The 13,153-nt window shown below is 34.5% G+C and overlaps 1 protein-coding gene across 1 annotated transcript in view; it reads right to left on the reverse strand.

Annotated features, from left to right (window-relative positions):
* Positions 1-603: 603 nt before the first annotated feature.
* The window catches only part of LOC129750878 (protein obstructor-E-like), a 308,119-nt gene continuing 295,569 nt past the window's right edge, over positions 604-13,153 (reverse strand). The window contains exons 4-6 of the mRNA XM_055746009.1: positions 8,340-8,528; positions 8,003-8,217; positions 604-1,361 (exon numbers count right to left, since the gene is read on the reverse strand). Of these exons, the coding sequence (XP_055601984.1) occupies positions 1,290-1,361; positions 8,003-8,217; positions 8,340-8,528 (476 nt within the window). The 3' untranslated portion in view covers positions 604-1,289. The remainder of the gene's footprint in view (positions 1,362-8,002; positions 8,218-8,339; positions 8,529-13,153) is intronic.

Here is a 13,153-nt window from a genome sequence, read left to right on the forward strand (position 1 = left end):
TGAGAAATTCAAAAATGACCCCAAATCGACTCGGTCTTATAGCACACCCATTAGATGGACATACCTCTCTTCTAACTTTAATAACTTTTTAATCGTAACTCGTTAATATTAAGATTTGAAAAACAAATGAGTTTTATCATGTTTATACTAAGAAAATCAAATTTGTAGAGCAATCGGTTAATCAGGGTGCATAAAAGTTAGAGCCAAACAGAGGAATTCTCAATATCGCTCTAACGAATGCTCTAACTTTAGCATCGTTGAGCGACTCCTTAGAGTTTCCTCGGAATAAGCTGAAATTTGGTATGCAGCCTTTTGTCAAGACAAGAAACGATTCCAGTCCAAAAGTTTTGATTTCGGAACATACCCCTATTTTTGAATCTCTTTCATCAACAATTCTGTTAGAAAAAAGTAAAAGTGGCTCCAGAGAGTGGTTTTGTATTTAAAAATGTCTTGTCACTTTAATGCCACTGGTTTAATAGAATTTTGATTTTTTTTTGTTTGTTTAAAATCTTAAAGTGGAATCAAAAATTTAAATTATATTTAACAATTCAGCCAAAAAATATAGGATTTTCACAAAGAAATCAAATCAAACACAAACAGAGGTGGTCTTAACGTTATTTATTATTCTAACTGTTCGTCTGTTTTTATTTTTTCAACTCTTCTCAATCTCAACATCAGCTGCGTCTCGCTTGCTTTAAATACTAACACGTAATAAAACGAATGAACAATAATATAAAAGTAGAGGAAAGTGACATTGTTTGCATTTGATGATATTATTTATATACAAAACTTATGAAGTTCGTTTCCGTGCTGTTTGATGTATGCTTGTTCTTTTTTATTATTTTTTTTTTTTTCGTATCTCAAATGTATGAAAGGGAGAATGTGTATGTAAATGGATGCTGTGCTGCTGTTACTACACCGTAGCAGACGGGAGTGTGTGATTTATAACATTAAAGTCGTAGAAATTCCTCGCTTTACACCAGGGATGTAGAATGTGATACTGTTGCGGCTGCTGCCATTCCAGACCTCTTGCCTCTGCTTCTGGATTTGCTGATGGGTCAGGGCGCGTTTAAGAAGAGGGTGTAGCACCCCCGCTTCTCTTCTCTTCCTTCTCGGTGCTAGTAAGTTGGTTCGTTAGTTCCGGTTTTCTTCCCCCGCCCAGATGGTGATGAAGAATAGTTGGGCTATTTGCTAACAAGTGTGTTTGTGTGCGAATGTGTATGTCTGTGTACGGATATGTGTGCGAGTGACAACCCAACCAGCAACAGTCATTTTTAACACGTGGCTCTCTAGTTTTTGTTCCGACCTCCACTGGACTTGCCCTGGATGGCACCGGGCGACAGATTCGAAATGGCATTACCCTGTTTAAGTTCCGGCAATGGAGTTGTTTTTGTTTATTTGTTTGGATTTTTTGTTTCATCCGTTTCGTTTGTGTGAAGATGGGTAGAGAACAACCGACCGACCGGTGGCGACGGGCAAATTCCGGCGATCCAAGCAAGCGGCAAGCAGAAATGAAAATGGAAAAGATAATCAACATTAATGGTCGAAAATAAGTTTCCATTAGAGGGGACGATGGCTTTCGTGGTGTGTGCTTTGGGGATTATTTTTGGGGACCACCGTGCCGGCCCCTTCGGAGCTCCGGGAAAAATGATTTGTCATTGTTTCTAACTCGGCGAGAGAGACTAAGCACAAATTAGCTTCAAATTTAAGAAAATTATTTTAAAAACTCTTAATATTTTGTCTTTACATAGAATAACTGTTCAAAAAAGCTAACAAACGCTCGAACAGGATTTGAAAAAAAAAGCTGTTTCCTTGAAGGGATACATTAAACGCAACATTAATCATTCATCTTTTAAGAACGTGATGTCTGGTATCTTGGAAATGTTTAAACCTCAACACACAGAAAAACAAGGTGATAAAAAACAGAAGTTTGAAATATGCCAAAGAATTTGCTATACATATCACTAATTTGTCAAAAATGTAAGCATTGATGTTTATTTATTGTCAAATTCTACAATATGCAATACGACATTTTCCAGTAAAACTGAAATATTTCTCCAATCATTATCATCCATGTAAAAAAATGTTTGTTGCAAAATTAGAAATTTGAAAAGATGCAAATATTACAATTTTCCAGTCATTGTGTTTCATACGAGAATTAAACACAAGACAATCATCTTTATGCACGGCACAATGTTTTTTGTAGCATATTAATAAAACAGTTGCGTTAAAAAAAGAATGAAATCGCGTGAAGCCGCGCACTCACTTCTAACTTTGACCAGCTGCCTTTCCTCTGTGGATTCATATTTTTTCATGTTATTTTACACAAAATCTAGCTCAACTATCCAACTAACACTCCACAAAATTTGAAGACTGTACTATGACTGGAAAAAAAGATACAACTATTCTCGTTAAAAAGGGGAATTGAAAATTGTTTCACAAAACTCGTTGTATTTTTGACAATTTTCATTGAAAATACTGGAACTTGATATTTGGCAAAAAGATGTAAAAATGTATGATCTAGCACTTGACAGAGTTTCATCAAAATCGATTGACGCGATCATAAATGAGACAGGTTTGAAAATGAGGTTCATTTTCGCCCAACAGGCTATTTCATTCTCTGTTGGACGGATGTTCGTATGGAAAATATCGTATTACGTATCTTTGATTAAATCAATAATTTTTGAAATTTTTCATTCACAAATCCAAAAATTTATACCGATAATGTTGGTAGATGATAAAAACTTTATTCTTGATTTGTTTGAAAATAGGAATTTTTTAACATAGTTCAAAATAAGAAGAACAGAGTTTCAGAAACGACCTGCAAAAACTAGAAGCGTATTATATTCGCTCTTTCGTTAGAATCTCTTCTTAATTGAATGTTTTCTTTTTCCAATTGAAGCAGGAATGAAGTTTCTATCAATCTATTATATTTCAATTGGTAAAATTTGAAATTGTGAAATAAAAATCCAATAAAAAAAATATTACGATTTCTTCCATACAAACATCCTAAAAGAATGCGATCGCCTGTTGGACAATAATGCGATTTTTGATGCGAATTTTTGATAGCGTCACTCGATTTTGATGAAACTCTGCCAGATACTAGATAAAACAGTTTTACATTTTTTGGCCAATTTTCAAGAATTTTCAATGAAAATTGTCAAAAATACAAGAAGTTTTGTAAAACACTCTTCAATTTCCCTTTTTTACGAGAATAGTCGTATCTTTTTTCCGTTCATAGTTAAGTCTTCAAATTTTGTGGAGTGTTAGTTGGATAGTTGAGCTAGAATTTGTGTAAAATAACATGAACGCGATTTCATCCTTTTTTGAACGCAACTGTAAATTTGACATTGCTGAATTAACCCTAGTCCGTTTTTGAGTGTCAATATAATACTTATGGAAGTTTGGCGGCTTGTAACTTTATTCTGGTGTATCCAAATATAATTTCTTCGGGGACCCTCAATGACATCTTGACATCTTTAATTTTGTATCATTACTTTTTTATGGACGCACCTTGAAAGCTCAGGAAAATCTCTCCTCGATTAGACCTTGAGTGTCAATTTGACATTCTTCCCTTGAAAGTTTATATTTTGTAAAAAAAAAATCAGTTGAAACAAGAGAGATATATTGGTGTAAATCAGGAGTATCACATTGACCAATCAGGGACTGTAACGGGTAAAAATTTCTGGGACGGATGAGGCTTAAGAAAAAAACCATCTCCTATCAAACGCACTGTTAGAAGAAAAAAAACATCGTGGGGTCCAGATCTATTTTTTCTGGTTGTGCTTTAAAAATTAACTTTTTTCGATTGCTGGTCATAATTTATCCAGAATTTGTTTTTTAATTATTTATAATTTCAAAGTTTGAATATGTTGAGCTTCCTTTAAAAATTTTCAAAATCCGTGACAAAAGTTGAAATTAAATTTTGAAAATTCCAGAGAAAATTTACTCAAAATAGCCATATAAATGTTAAGCACTGTATTGAATTTTTAGAAGCTTTTTTATGAGGGTGTGGTTATTTCGATAGAAGACTCTATGTAAATTCTATTTAAAAAAAAATTGAAATGATCCAACATTCATTGGTATTTCACTTAAAATATATATATATTTGTATTTTGAGTGATGTATTAGAACAAAATAACAAAATTATTACATTAAATTAATTATTCTTACTTTATGCAACAAACTTCATTTTTTTCCGTTTGAAGAAGGTTAAAGAGCTGATTTTTACTGATTTGAGGGCGACATATCCAAATATGCAGTTTGATTTTGTTTTCTGCCAGCTCTAGTTTTTGAGACTTAAGGGTTAATTTATGAAATATTTATTTAGTATTTTCTATAGAGATGTACCGAATATTCGGCGCCGAATACCGCCAAAAAACCGTTAAGCCGAATATTCGGCTCACCGAATAGTTGAGCTAAGTATTCGGCCGAATAGGCCGAATATCTACTACTGACTTGTAAAATTTTTCAAATGACTTTGGATTATTTATGAAATATTGAAAAGTAATATTTTAAAAGCAACACAGTCATTAAAAACTTATGGCTTCAACAAAACATCTAAGGTGTATTCGCGTATTTTCACTGTAGATCGTACAGGAGAAAGCTTTATTCTTTGATTTTAGTTTATTCTACATTTTCTGGATTGGATAACAACTCAATAGAATATTCGACAGAACATTCGACCGAATATTCGGCCGAATATTCGTTTGGCCGAATAGTTGAAAAGGTCAATATTCGGTATTCGGCCGTTCGCCGAATACCACTATTCGGTACATCTCTAATTTTCTAAGATACTAAAATCCAAGGTCTCGAATAAATGATCAACTTTTTCGAAGACCACGAGTAGTTTAAATTTCTGAGAAAACTGAGGCGTCTATAAATTTATTTATCACTGTCTGGGGAAATATGAGAACTAATGGATATTTTGGAATATTTTTTAATCAAAATAAATCAAATATTTTTTTTAAAGGATAGTTTAAAAAAAATCGCAATCTAAAACAAAGTTGTTAATAGAAATTTAATCTTTGATATTGAAAATTCATAAATTTTCTTCAATTATGTAAGGAATAGTTACACTTTCTATGGTATTTTTTAAATTTTAGGAACTGTTTTAAGGATTGTTTCTTCGATATAAGAATAGCAAGGTTTTATAAAAAAAAAGACAATAATAAGATTTGAAATCGATTTTAGTTTTTTTTAAGAGAGTTTTCGGTTTATAAGATCTCAATGATTGATTTTACTCAAAACTTAGTAATTTTTAAATTAAAAAACCCAATATCGTTACATTTGACAGAGTCTGACAAAAGATTCAAATGTACGACGGCAAAATAATATTTTTTCAACAAATGCTTTACAGATTCGAAAACATGTACATAGCATGTTTTATTGTAATCTGCATTTTATAACTAAGCTTATAGTTTCAGAAAATTCTTTGTACACTGTTGAGTCTCTCTGATTATGACACTTTATTTGTCCATTTTTCAGCTTGGTTTTTGCATAAATCCTTAAATTTAGTCTTAGTCATAGCAATCTTAGCTAAGCACGTATTTGCAAAAACCTATAAGATTTGTTTCCTGATACAGGGGTTGTTCCAATTAATCATTACACAATATGTTATAACTTTATCATTAACCGGAACAGTTATTTGTTCATAATTTAACCCCAAGAAACTGATTGAAAAATTAATTGTTTAAATAATGAATGAACTCAGTTTTTTTTCTAATTATAAATAAAGTTTGGAATGTTTTACAGTACTGACTTATGCTAAATATATTTAAAAAAATCGAGACCATATGGGGTCATATGCAGTAGAGCATTTAGAAATGTTTTCTTTAAAAGTTTATTGGCTGCTTCAATAAATCACATTATTCCTTTTTAAATTTCTTTCGAATTTGCAATTATTATTATAAATCAAAATTTAATCTTCAACTTAAAATGCATGAGTTCTGAAGTTCGTTTTTTAAAATAGTGAGGGGAGAACAATTCAAATTTTCTTCAGAGACGAACCAGCCAAAGGCTGAAAGTCTCTTAAATTAAGAAACAAAAAGAAATTCAAGTTTCAATCAACTGCAAAATATAAATTACAATTTGATTACGCTATGAAAATCAAAAATGAAATGAATGAATTTGTATTGATTAACAAAACTTCAAGTTTTATTATAGAAATTTAAAATATCGTTATTTTGAATTCCTTTTGCAGTATAAAAAAATAATTTCGAAATTAAAATTCCTGAATTTTAAATTAAAAGCGTGTAAATCTGAATTAAATAAATGTTTTTTTTTCAATTTTCTATAACTCGAACTTTGATATGCTGTTAAAAAATCCCCAAAACTGTTAAATCAAGGCTATGTAACTTGTTGTCCATAGTTTTTTAAACAATTGAAGTCAGAATTCAAAATAAAGATCGCTATTCCCAAGTTCTTCCGCTCTGCACTTAGAACTTTGAAACGATGCAAAAACAATGTATGGTGAATGGTTTTCTATTTAGTTATTTATTGCAACAAGTTGCAAAAATTGATTTTTTAGCACTAGTTGTAAATTTATCCAATGGGGCTCGCCATGTTGGATGATAACGTCGAGTGCTGAAAAAGTTGAATCTTGCCACGAGCGGCATACACAATGTATGCAAATTCGAGGAATTCCTTTGAAAGTCCAATAATTGATCTACAAGAAGTGCATCTTAACAAATAGCCACATGTTAAAGACCATGCAAAATGACTGAATATTTCAAATCAAGTATATTGTGGATCGTATGCTGGCAAAATAACTGAAGGTATCGAAAAGTATCACCTTACGATACTGTTTTCAGTGTCCAAAAGTTATTTTTTTTTTGCACTGAATTGCATTGAAAAACAATCATAACAACAATTAAAAAATTCAATTTATTTTTTTTTTCAATTAGGCCGGAACAAATTTCAAATCTTTTTTTTTTGTCACTCAAAGTTGAAACATCGTGAGGGGGTAGTAATAAAAAATAATGCGAAAATCTAATAAATTGACATAAATTGCATGAAAGCTTGTGTGCATAAAAATTGCATACAATATCATTGCATAAAACCTATAGATCATATAATTTTGTATCAAAGAATTCAATTAATACAAAAAAAAAGCTCTCATCTTACACAATTTGATTTTTGCTCTTGTAATCTTTCAGACGTTGGAATTTTTTTTGAAATTTCCATAATATATTTCTAACTTTATTTTTTTTTCTCCCTTCGATTGATTATCGATATTTATTCAGGCTTTATTGGCTTTTTCAATATACAAAATTTCTGCTGAATGCTAAAGAAAATCTTTTAAAAACTTGGCTGAAAACAGAAGACAATTACATATGAACAAAGATCATTTTTATTTGTTCTTTTATCTGTTCATAATTACCCAAGCAAATATGGGGTAATAATGAACACAGTCAAGGTTCTTGTTATGTAATAATTTTAAATGTTAAAAATATTTCTATAGGAATCTAAACACTGCGTCTAGATCAGATTTGTGGTTTTTCAAAACTTACCCTTTATTGGTCATGGGAAATTTTTGTATTTACAAAGGAACAGGGAATCTTGTCCTAAAATCTCACATTCACATATTTTTAGAAACTGATTGAGGTGCACTGACAAATAATGTTGTTTACTTTCATTAAAAATGCATTAAAGTGCAGAATTTCAGGTACATGTTTTTCGGTTTTTGATTGCCGTTTTTTCAACATAAACGCAAATGGTGCGCTTATTTACTATGAGTGGCAGATCTCTAAACGAAACTGTTGAATTGATGATTGAATTTTTAATTTCATTCTTCAGTTATCGATGCCAGATACTGGTTTTGACAGTTAAAAGCTGAGCAATTTTCTCAAAGCATAATTTAACAAAAAATTTGCAGTTAAACAATGATAAATATTTCAAGAAATTGGTTTAGTTTTTTAAACAATTTAACCCCGGTTCCGGATGCTTCAAAATTGAAATTTGTTTCAATATAATTAAATTGTCATAATTGCAATGATCACACCTTTCCCTGATCCAAGAAATCTCCCTCTAATGGCAGCGGGGTCGTTGGAACTTCGCAATCCTCCGTCGGTGGCACCACGCATCGCAGGCTTCGCCGATCGAACACCAACATGGCGGGGCATCGCTGCAGCCGTGGATATCCTCCCTGACATTGCCAGTATCGGTTGCAGGACTTGCCTAGCGGAACATTTCCATTAGCATCGTCATTGCACAGTGCTGTAAACGGGAGAGAGAAAAATTAAGCGTAACAAAACAGGTGATGTAACTTTTAATCAAACAAATTGGTCATTTTTTCCAGCGCAAGTAGTTATTGCGCGTAGGAACGCGGGGGGACTTACGATGTTTCTGGCATCCGTCAACATTTTCCGGCCAGTCGCAGCTGTGGGCGTTCTCGTTGTACAGCAGCCCTCCGATGCATAGTTGTTCGGTGGCCGTTCCGTTCCAGCAGGTCCAGTAACGGGTGCAGGAAGTCTCGTGTCCGAAGATGCCATACAGCCAGTCACAGTGTTCGGTTGAAATTGGTCCATCTGTTGTTGGGCGGAAGGAAAGCAGCACAAAATAATCACAAAATCAATCAAGAGCAATTAGCTGAGTGATTGCTCTTCGTTTGGAGTTGGTACATTTTCTTAAATGTTAAGTATAAATTATATTTACACTTTACGCAAATAGTAAAAAGAGGATTACTTTTTAGATTTGCTTTATATCTGTTTCATTCTTAAATCAAGCCGTGGTCCAATCGCCAGATGATTAACATGAAGACATAACCGTACAGGATTGCTCCCGGGACATTTTACTAACTATTGAGGGTTATTGGCTTTCAGATGGTTGAGATTTGCCTTTCCGACCGCACACCTAGGATTCCTAAATTACCTATCAATCGTATGATGTCCAGCAAAGAATACTTCCTTTACGAATTCAGACAACTTTTCCTGCGTCTTGTAGCCCTACTTTAATGATATTCTCTGACTGGAAATATCCCTTTTGCTACGAAATCCATTGAAAAGAGGGTCTAAATAGTATTGTCTTTGTAGCTCAACTTGTACAAATAACACTTCATGAATACTTTTCGGAAAAGAAGTTTTCCTAAGCACGCGGCGTATCTTCGGGGCCTTTTACGTCGTGGATCATGCGTGGTCAAGATTTTCAACATTTGAGCCTAACTATGAAGCTTGCGGACCGTGTACATGGAAATAATGTTTGAATAACATCCGCGGGTCACAAAGAAACTCAAAGCGTGTGGCTAGCGGGTCACTAGGTAATATCCGTAGTAGAATTAAGATCTCAAGTTTGCAGCTTTAATCGTGAGAGTGAGTCCACTCTACTTGGATTAGCCCAGTCGATTGAATTATTTAATCTCGGTCGAACTACCAAGGTCGGACAGTTTAATACCGTGCTGGGCGAACTTTCTAACCAGCAGATGGGAAGGTGCCCTATTGTGAAATGAGGTGAATTCAACGCTTGAGCAGTTAAACTCGAGAGGCTCCAGCAAACCGGAAGGCCTCCGCGACAAGCGATAGAGCTAGAGTGCTCGTATGAACTCAATAGTGAGCGGCTTTAACACACAGCGATCACCAGGCGATCCATTATAATGGGTGATACGGTCAAAATTTGGTCAAGGGAAAACGCGTGTAAATCGGTGAAATCGTTTATTTAAAAAATCAAATTAAACTTCTTTTTCAATTTTAATTTGTATAAAATTCAAGAAAAATACTCAGTCAGGCTTCCGCTTTTCCAAATCCGAATTGCCGGGCCTTACGCTTAACCCCTGCCATCAGATTTTGTACAGCCACCTTGTCCACCTTCTTCGCCGCAGATAGCCAGTTTGCCTTGAACTGCTGCTCGCCCTTAGCAGTTTTTTTGGTCTTCTTTAGGTTACGCTTGACAAAAGCCCAGTACTTCTCAATTGGTCGGAGCTCTGGCGTGTTGGGAGGGTTTTTGTCCTTGGGAACCACCTTCACGTTGTTGGCGGCGTACCACTCCATGGCCTTTTTACTGTAATGGCAAGATGCCAAATCCAGCCAAAACAGTACGGAACAACCGTGTTTCTTCAGGAAAGGCAGCAGACGTTTATTCAAACACTCTTTCACGTTAATTTCTTGGTTGACAGTCCCGGAAGCTATGAAAATGCTGCTTTTCAAGCCACAGGTACAGATGGCTTGCCAATCCAGATATTTCTTCGCGAACTTTGACAGTTTCATGTGCTTGAAAGTATTTGATACCTCTCCCCTACCTTTTGCCGTATAAAACTCCTGTCCCGGAAGCTGCTTGTAGTCGGCTTTGACGTAGGTTTCGTCGTCCATTACCACGCAGTCAAACTTCGTCAGCATCGTCGTCTACAGCCTCCGGGATCGCGCTTTGGCCGTCGTATTTTGTTTATCATCGCGATTTGGAGTCACTACCTTCTTGTAAGTCGATAGTCCGGCTCGTTTTTTGGCTCAATGCACGGTTGTAGACGATACACCCAGCTAATTTGCGGCATCTCGGAGAAAAAGGTTAGGGTTTCGCTTGAAACTACCGGCAACTCTCTTTGTCGTCTCAGAGGCTTTCGGTTTTCGATTTCCCCCCGATCCAGACTTCCTGGCTGTCGACAAATGTTCCCCAAACACTTTAATTACATTTTTAACGGTTGATTTGTCAACTTTTAGCGATTTTGCCAGCTTTGCGTGCGAGTAGCTCGGATTTTCGCGATGCGCGAGCAAAATTTTGATACGCTGCTCTTCTTCCTTGGACGGCATTTTGACAACTGAAGAGTGAATTCCAAAATCAAAATAGGAACAACATTCTACACACACACACCTTCAAAATGAGGGGTGGTCAGGGGTTTTAAATGCAAAATTGAAAGAAATACGTCAAGTTGATATTGACCAACTTTTGACCGCATCACCCTTTATCTGATGCACCAAGTTTCGCACCCGTAAAACAATTCAAATTTGACGTTTGAAATCTAGATTTGGATTTTCGTTCCTCGAGAGATCCTCCTTGACTTCCATCAGGCGTAATCTGGCTCACAAGATAATGGAAGCACTTCACTTTCGGAACTTGTAGCCTAGGTATTATGAAACTGGAGGGATTTTCTAAGATCTTCATCGACTTGGTTTTGACGACATTGATTTTAAGACCTGCTGCTATGATCTTTCGGTGAGGTCATCGAGTATGCTCTGCATATCCGGTTGTCCGGTTGGGCGAGCAAACCAATATCGTCTGCCAAGTCAAGGTCGTTTAGTTGCTCCATTGAAGAAGGATTCCACGGAAATCCTCAGTTTGGTCTACAGTCGATTGATCTTGTCAAAAGTTCATCCATTACGAAAAGGAGGGGTGATAAGATACATCCATGTCTCACTCCATGAGTTACCGGAATTAGATCGAACAAGACATCATCGTCCAAGTAACAATTCAAGTTTTATGTCAACCTTCACAGCTCGCTTAAGACTATTTCCTAAAGCTTCTTTATAAACGGAAGCGTATTCTATGTTTTAGCACAACTTCTTCAAAGCTAACATATGGACTAGTTGAGTTGATTAGACAGCGTCTTTAAAGCTAATTCTATATGCTATAATAAAACATTCAACAGAATAGTTTTATTCGGCCTTATAGACATAGCTTTAAGAAACCCCTCAGAGCTCTCTTAAGACTACCCACAGCTCTTTTAAAACTACGTCATGGAGTCTGATAGGAATTTTATTGTCAGAGCTTTCTGTTCCGTGATTTTTTTCTCATGTTATCACTTACTCTCCCAAACATATGGTAATTGGTAAAAGTTACATTTAAAAATATTTTCATTTATTTATATCCAAGTATGAAACTTTCTGCAACCAAAGAGATGGGGAAATAGCATCAAAACATGAGCGCCTATCAAAGAAAATCAAGTTTGACCACATTTTCAGTATTTTTTAGTAGACAATTATAAATAAAGGACATATAAATTTGCTCAAATGATGCATTTTTTACATTGAAATTCATTACCTAGATAACAAATAGTATCACAAACATTGTCAAATTTGTTGAAAATGTCTAGTTTTTACCATTTTAATTTTTTTTTCAGCAAGATGGCTTCAGTTATTTTGATTGAGTTTCACAATAAACATGGCGTTTAGTAAGTTAATATTGAAAATCTTAAAGCAGTTGTAAAACAGTTTGAAAATTGATTTCTGCTAGTTAGAAAAATGTTGAAATAAGACAATCTCAGAGACCTTGATTCACAGCTTCGTTTGACGTTTCTTTAAATGGAATACACGCTTATGATGGATTTATCATTTTTTGTGTAAGAGTAACTTGACGCAATAAATGATTCGTAAAACTATTTGTTTGTTTCCTTTTGACTATGCGGATGGTCAATTATCTTTGAATAACAAACAGGTATTATTATCAAATAATTCATTGTTCTCAGAAAATTTAGTCAGTGTTAGTATTTGCTTTAAATGTTTTTTGTGGAAACTAGGTAACCATGAACCAAATTATCTATCAGTTTATTTTTTTGTTTTAGATTTTCAATTAAATGGAGGTCAATGAGAATAGGTCTTGTTTGATTAACTGTTTCTGCAAGTTGCTAGTGCAAAAGTCAAAGTTTATTGTAAATGAAATTATTTTCTTGATTCGAAACAAGACAGATATTAAAAGTTTTTTACCATAAAAGTTATCCAATCCAAGCCAATCATTTATTTAAACAAAAAAAAACTCAGTCATTATAAGTCGTAGAACACAATACTCAAAAGAAGACTCAATCCGTTTGACATCAAGACTTCCGCATTATTCAGCAATGGTGCAATCAAATAGTGTTTTCGTTACTTATGTCAACTGAGCTTTTTATCGCTGTTGAAAGCAATTACAAATTATAAAGCAATTACTCCTCAACTGCACTGATTTGTTTATATTCGTTGAGTGAAATAATAATGACATAAATCAAATAAAAAGAGGACTTATAACGTGTTCCTTAGATTTTTATACACACATAACTATACTGGTAATAAATGTACAATGATCGACCAATGCTAGTGGTCTTCATTCTGCAAATATCATCTGGAACTTGTTCAGGCTGTTGAAAGCTTAAGAATGAGCATTTTCGCTTGATATAAAGCTTCATTTCTCCGTCTTTGCTGAGGAGAAGCCGGTGGCTGCAGTCATCTAGAAATTTTTCTAGGGCGGTTTATTCGGA

This window comes from Uranotaenia lowii, chromosome 3 (assembly GCF_029784155.1).
Source record: "Uranotaenia lowii strain MFRU-FL chromosome 3, ASM2978415v1, whole genome shotgun sequence".
Taxonomy (NCBI): domain Eukaryota; kingdom Metazoa; phylum Arthropoda; class Insecta; order Diptera; family Culicidae; genus Uranotaenia; species Uranotaenia lowii.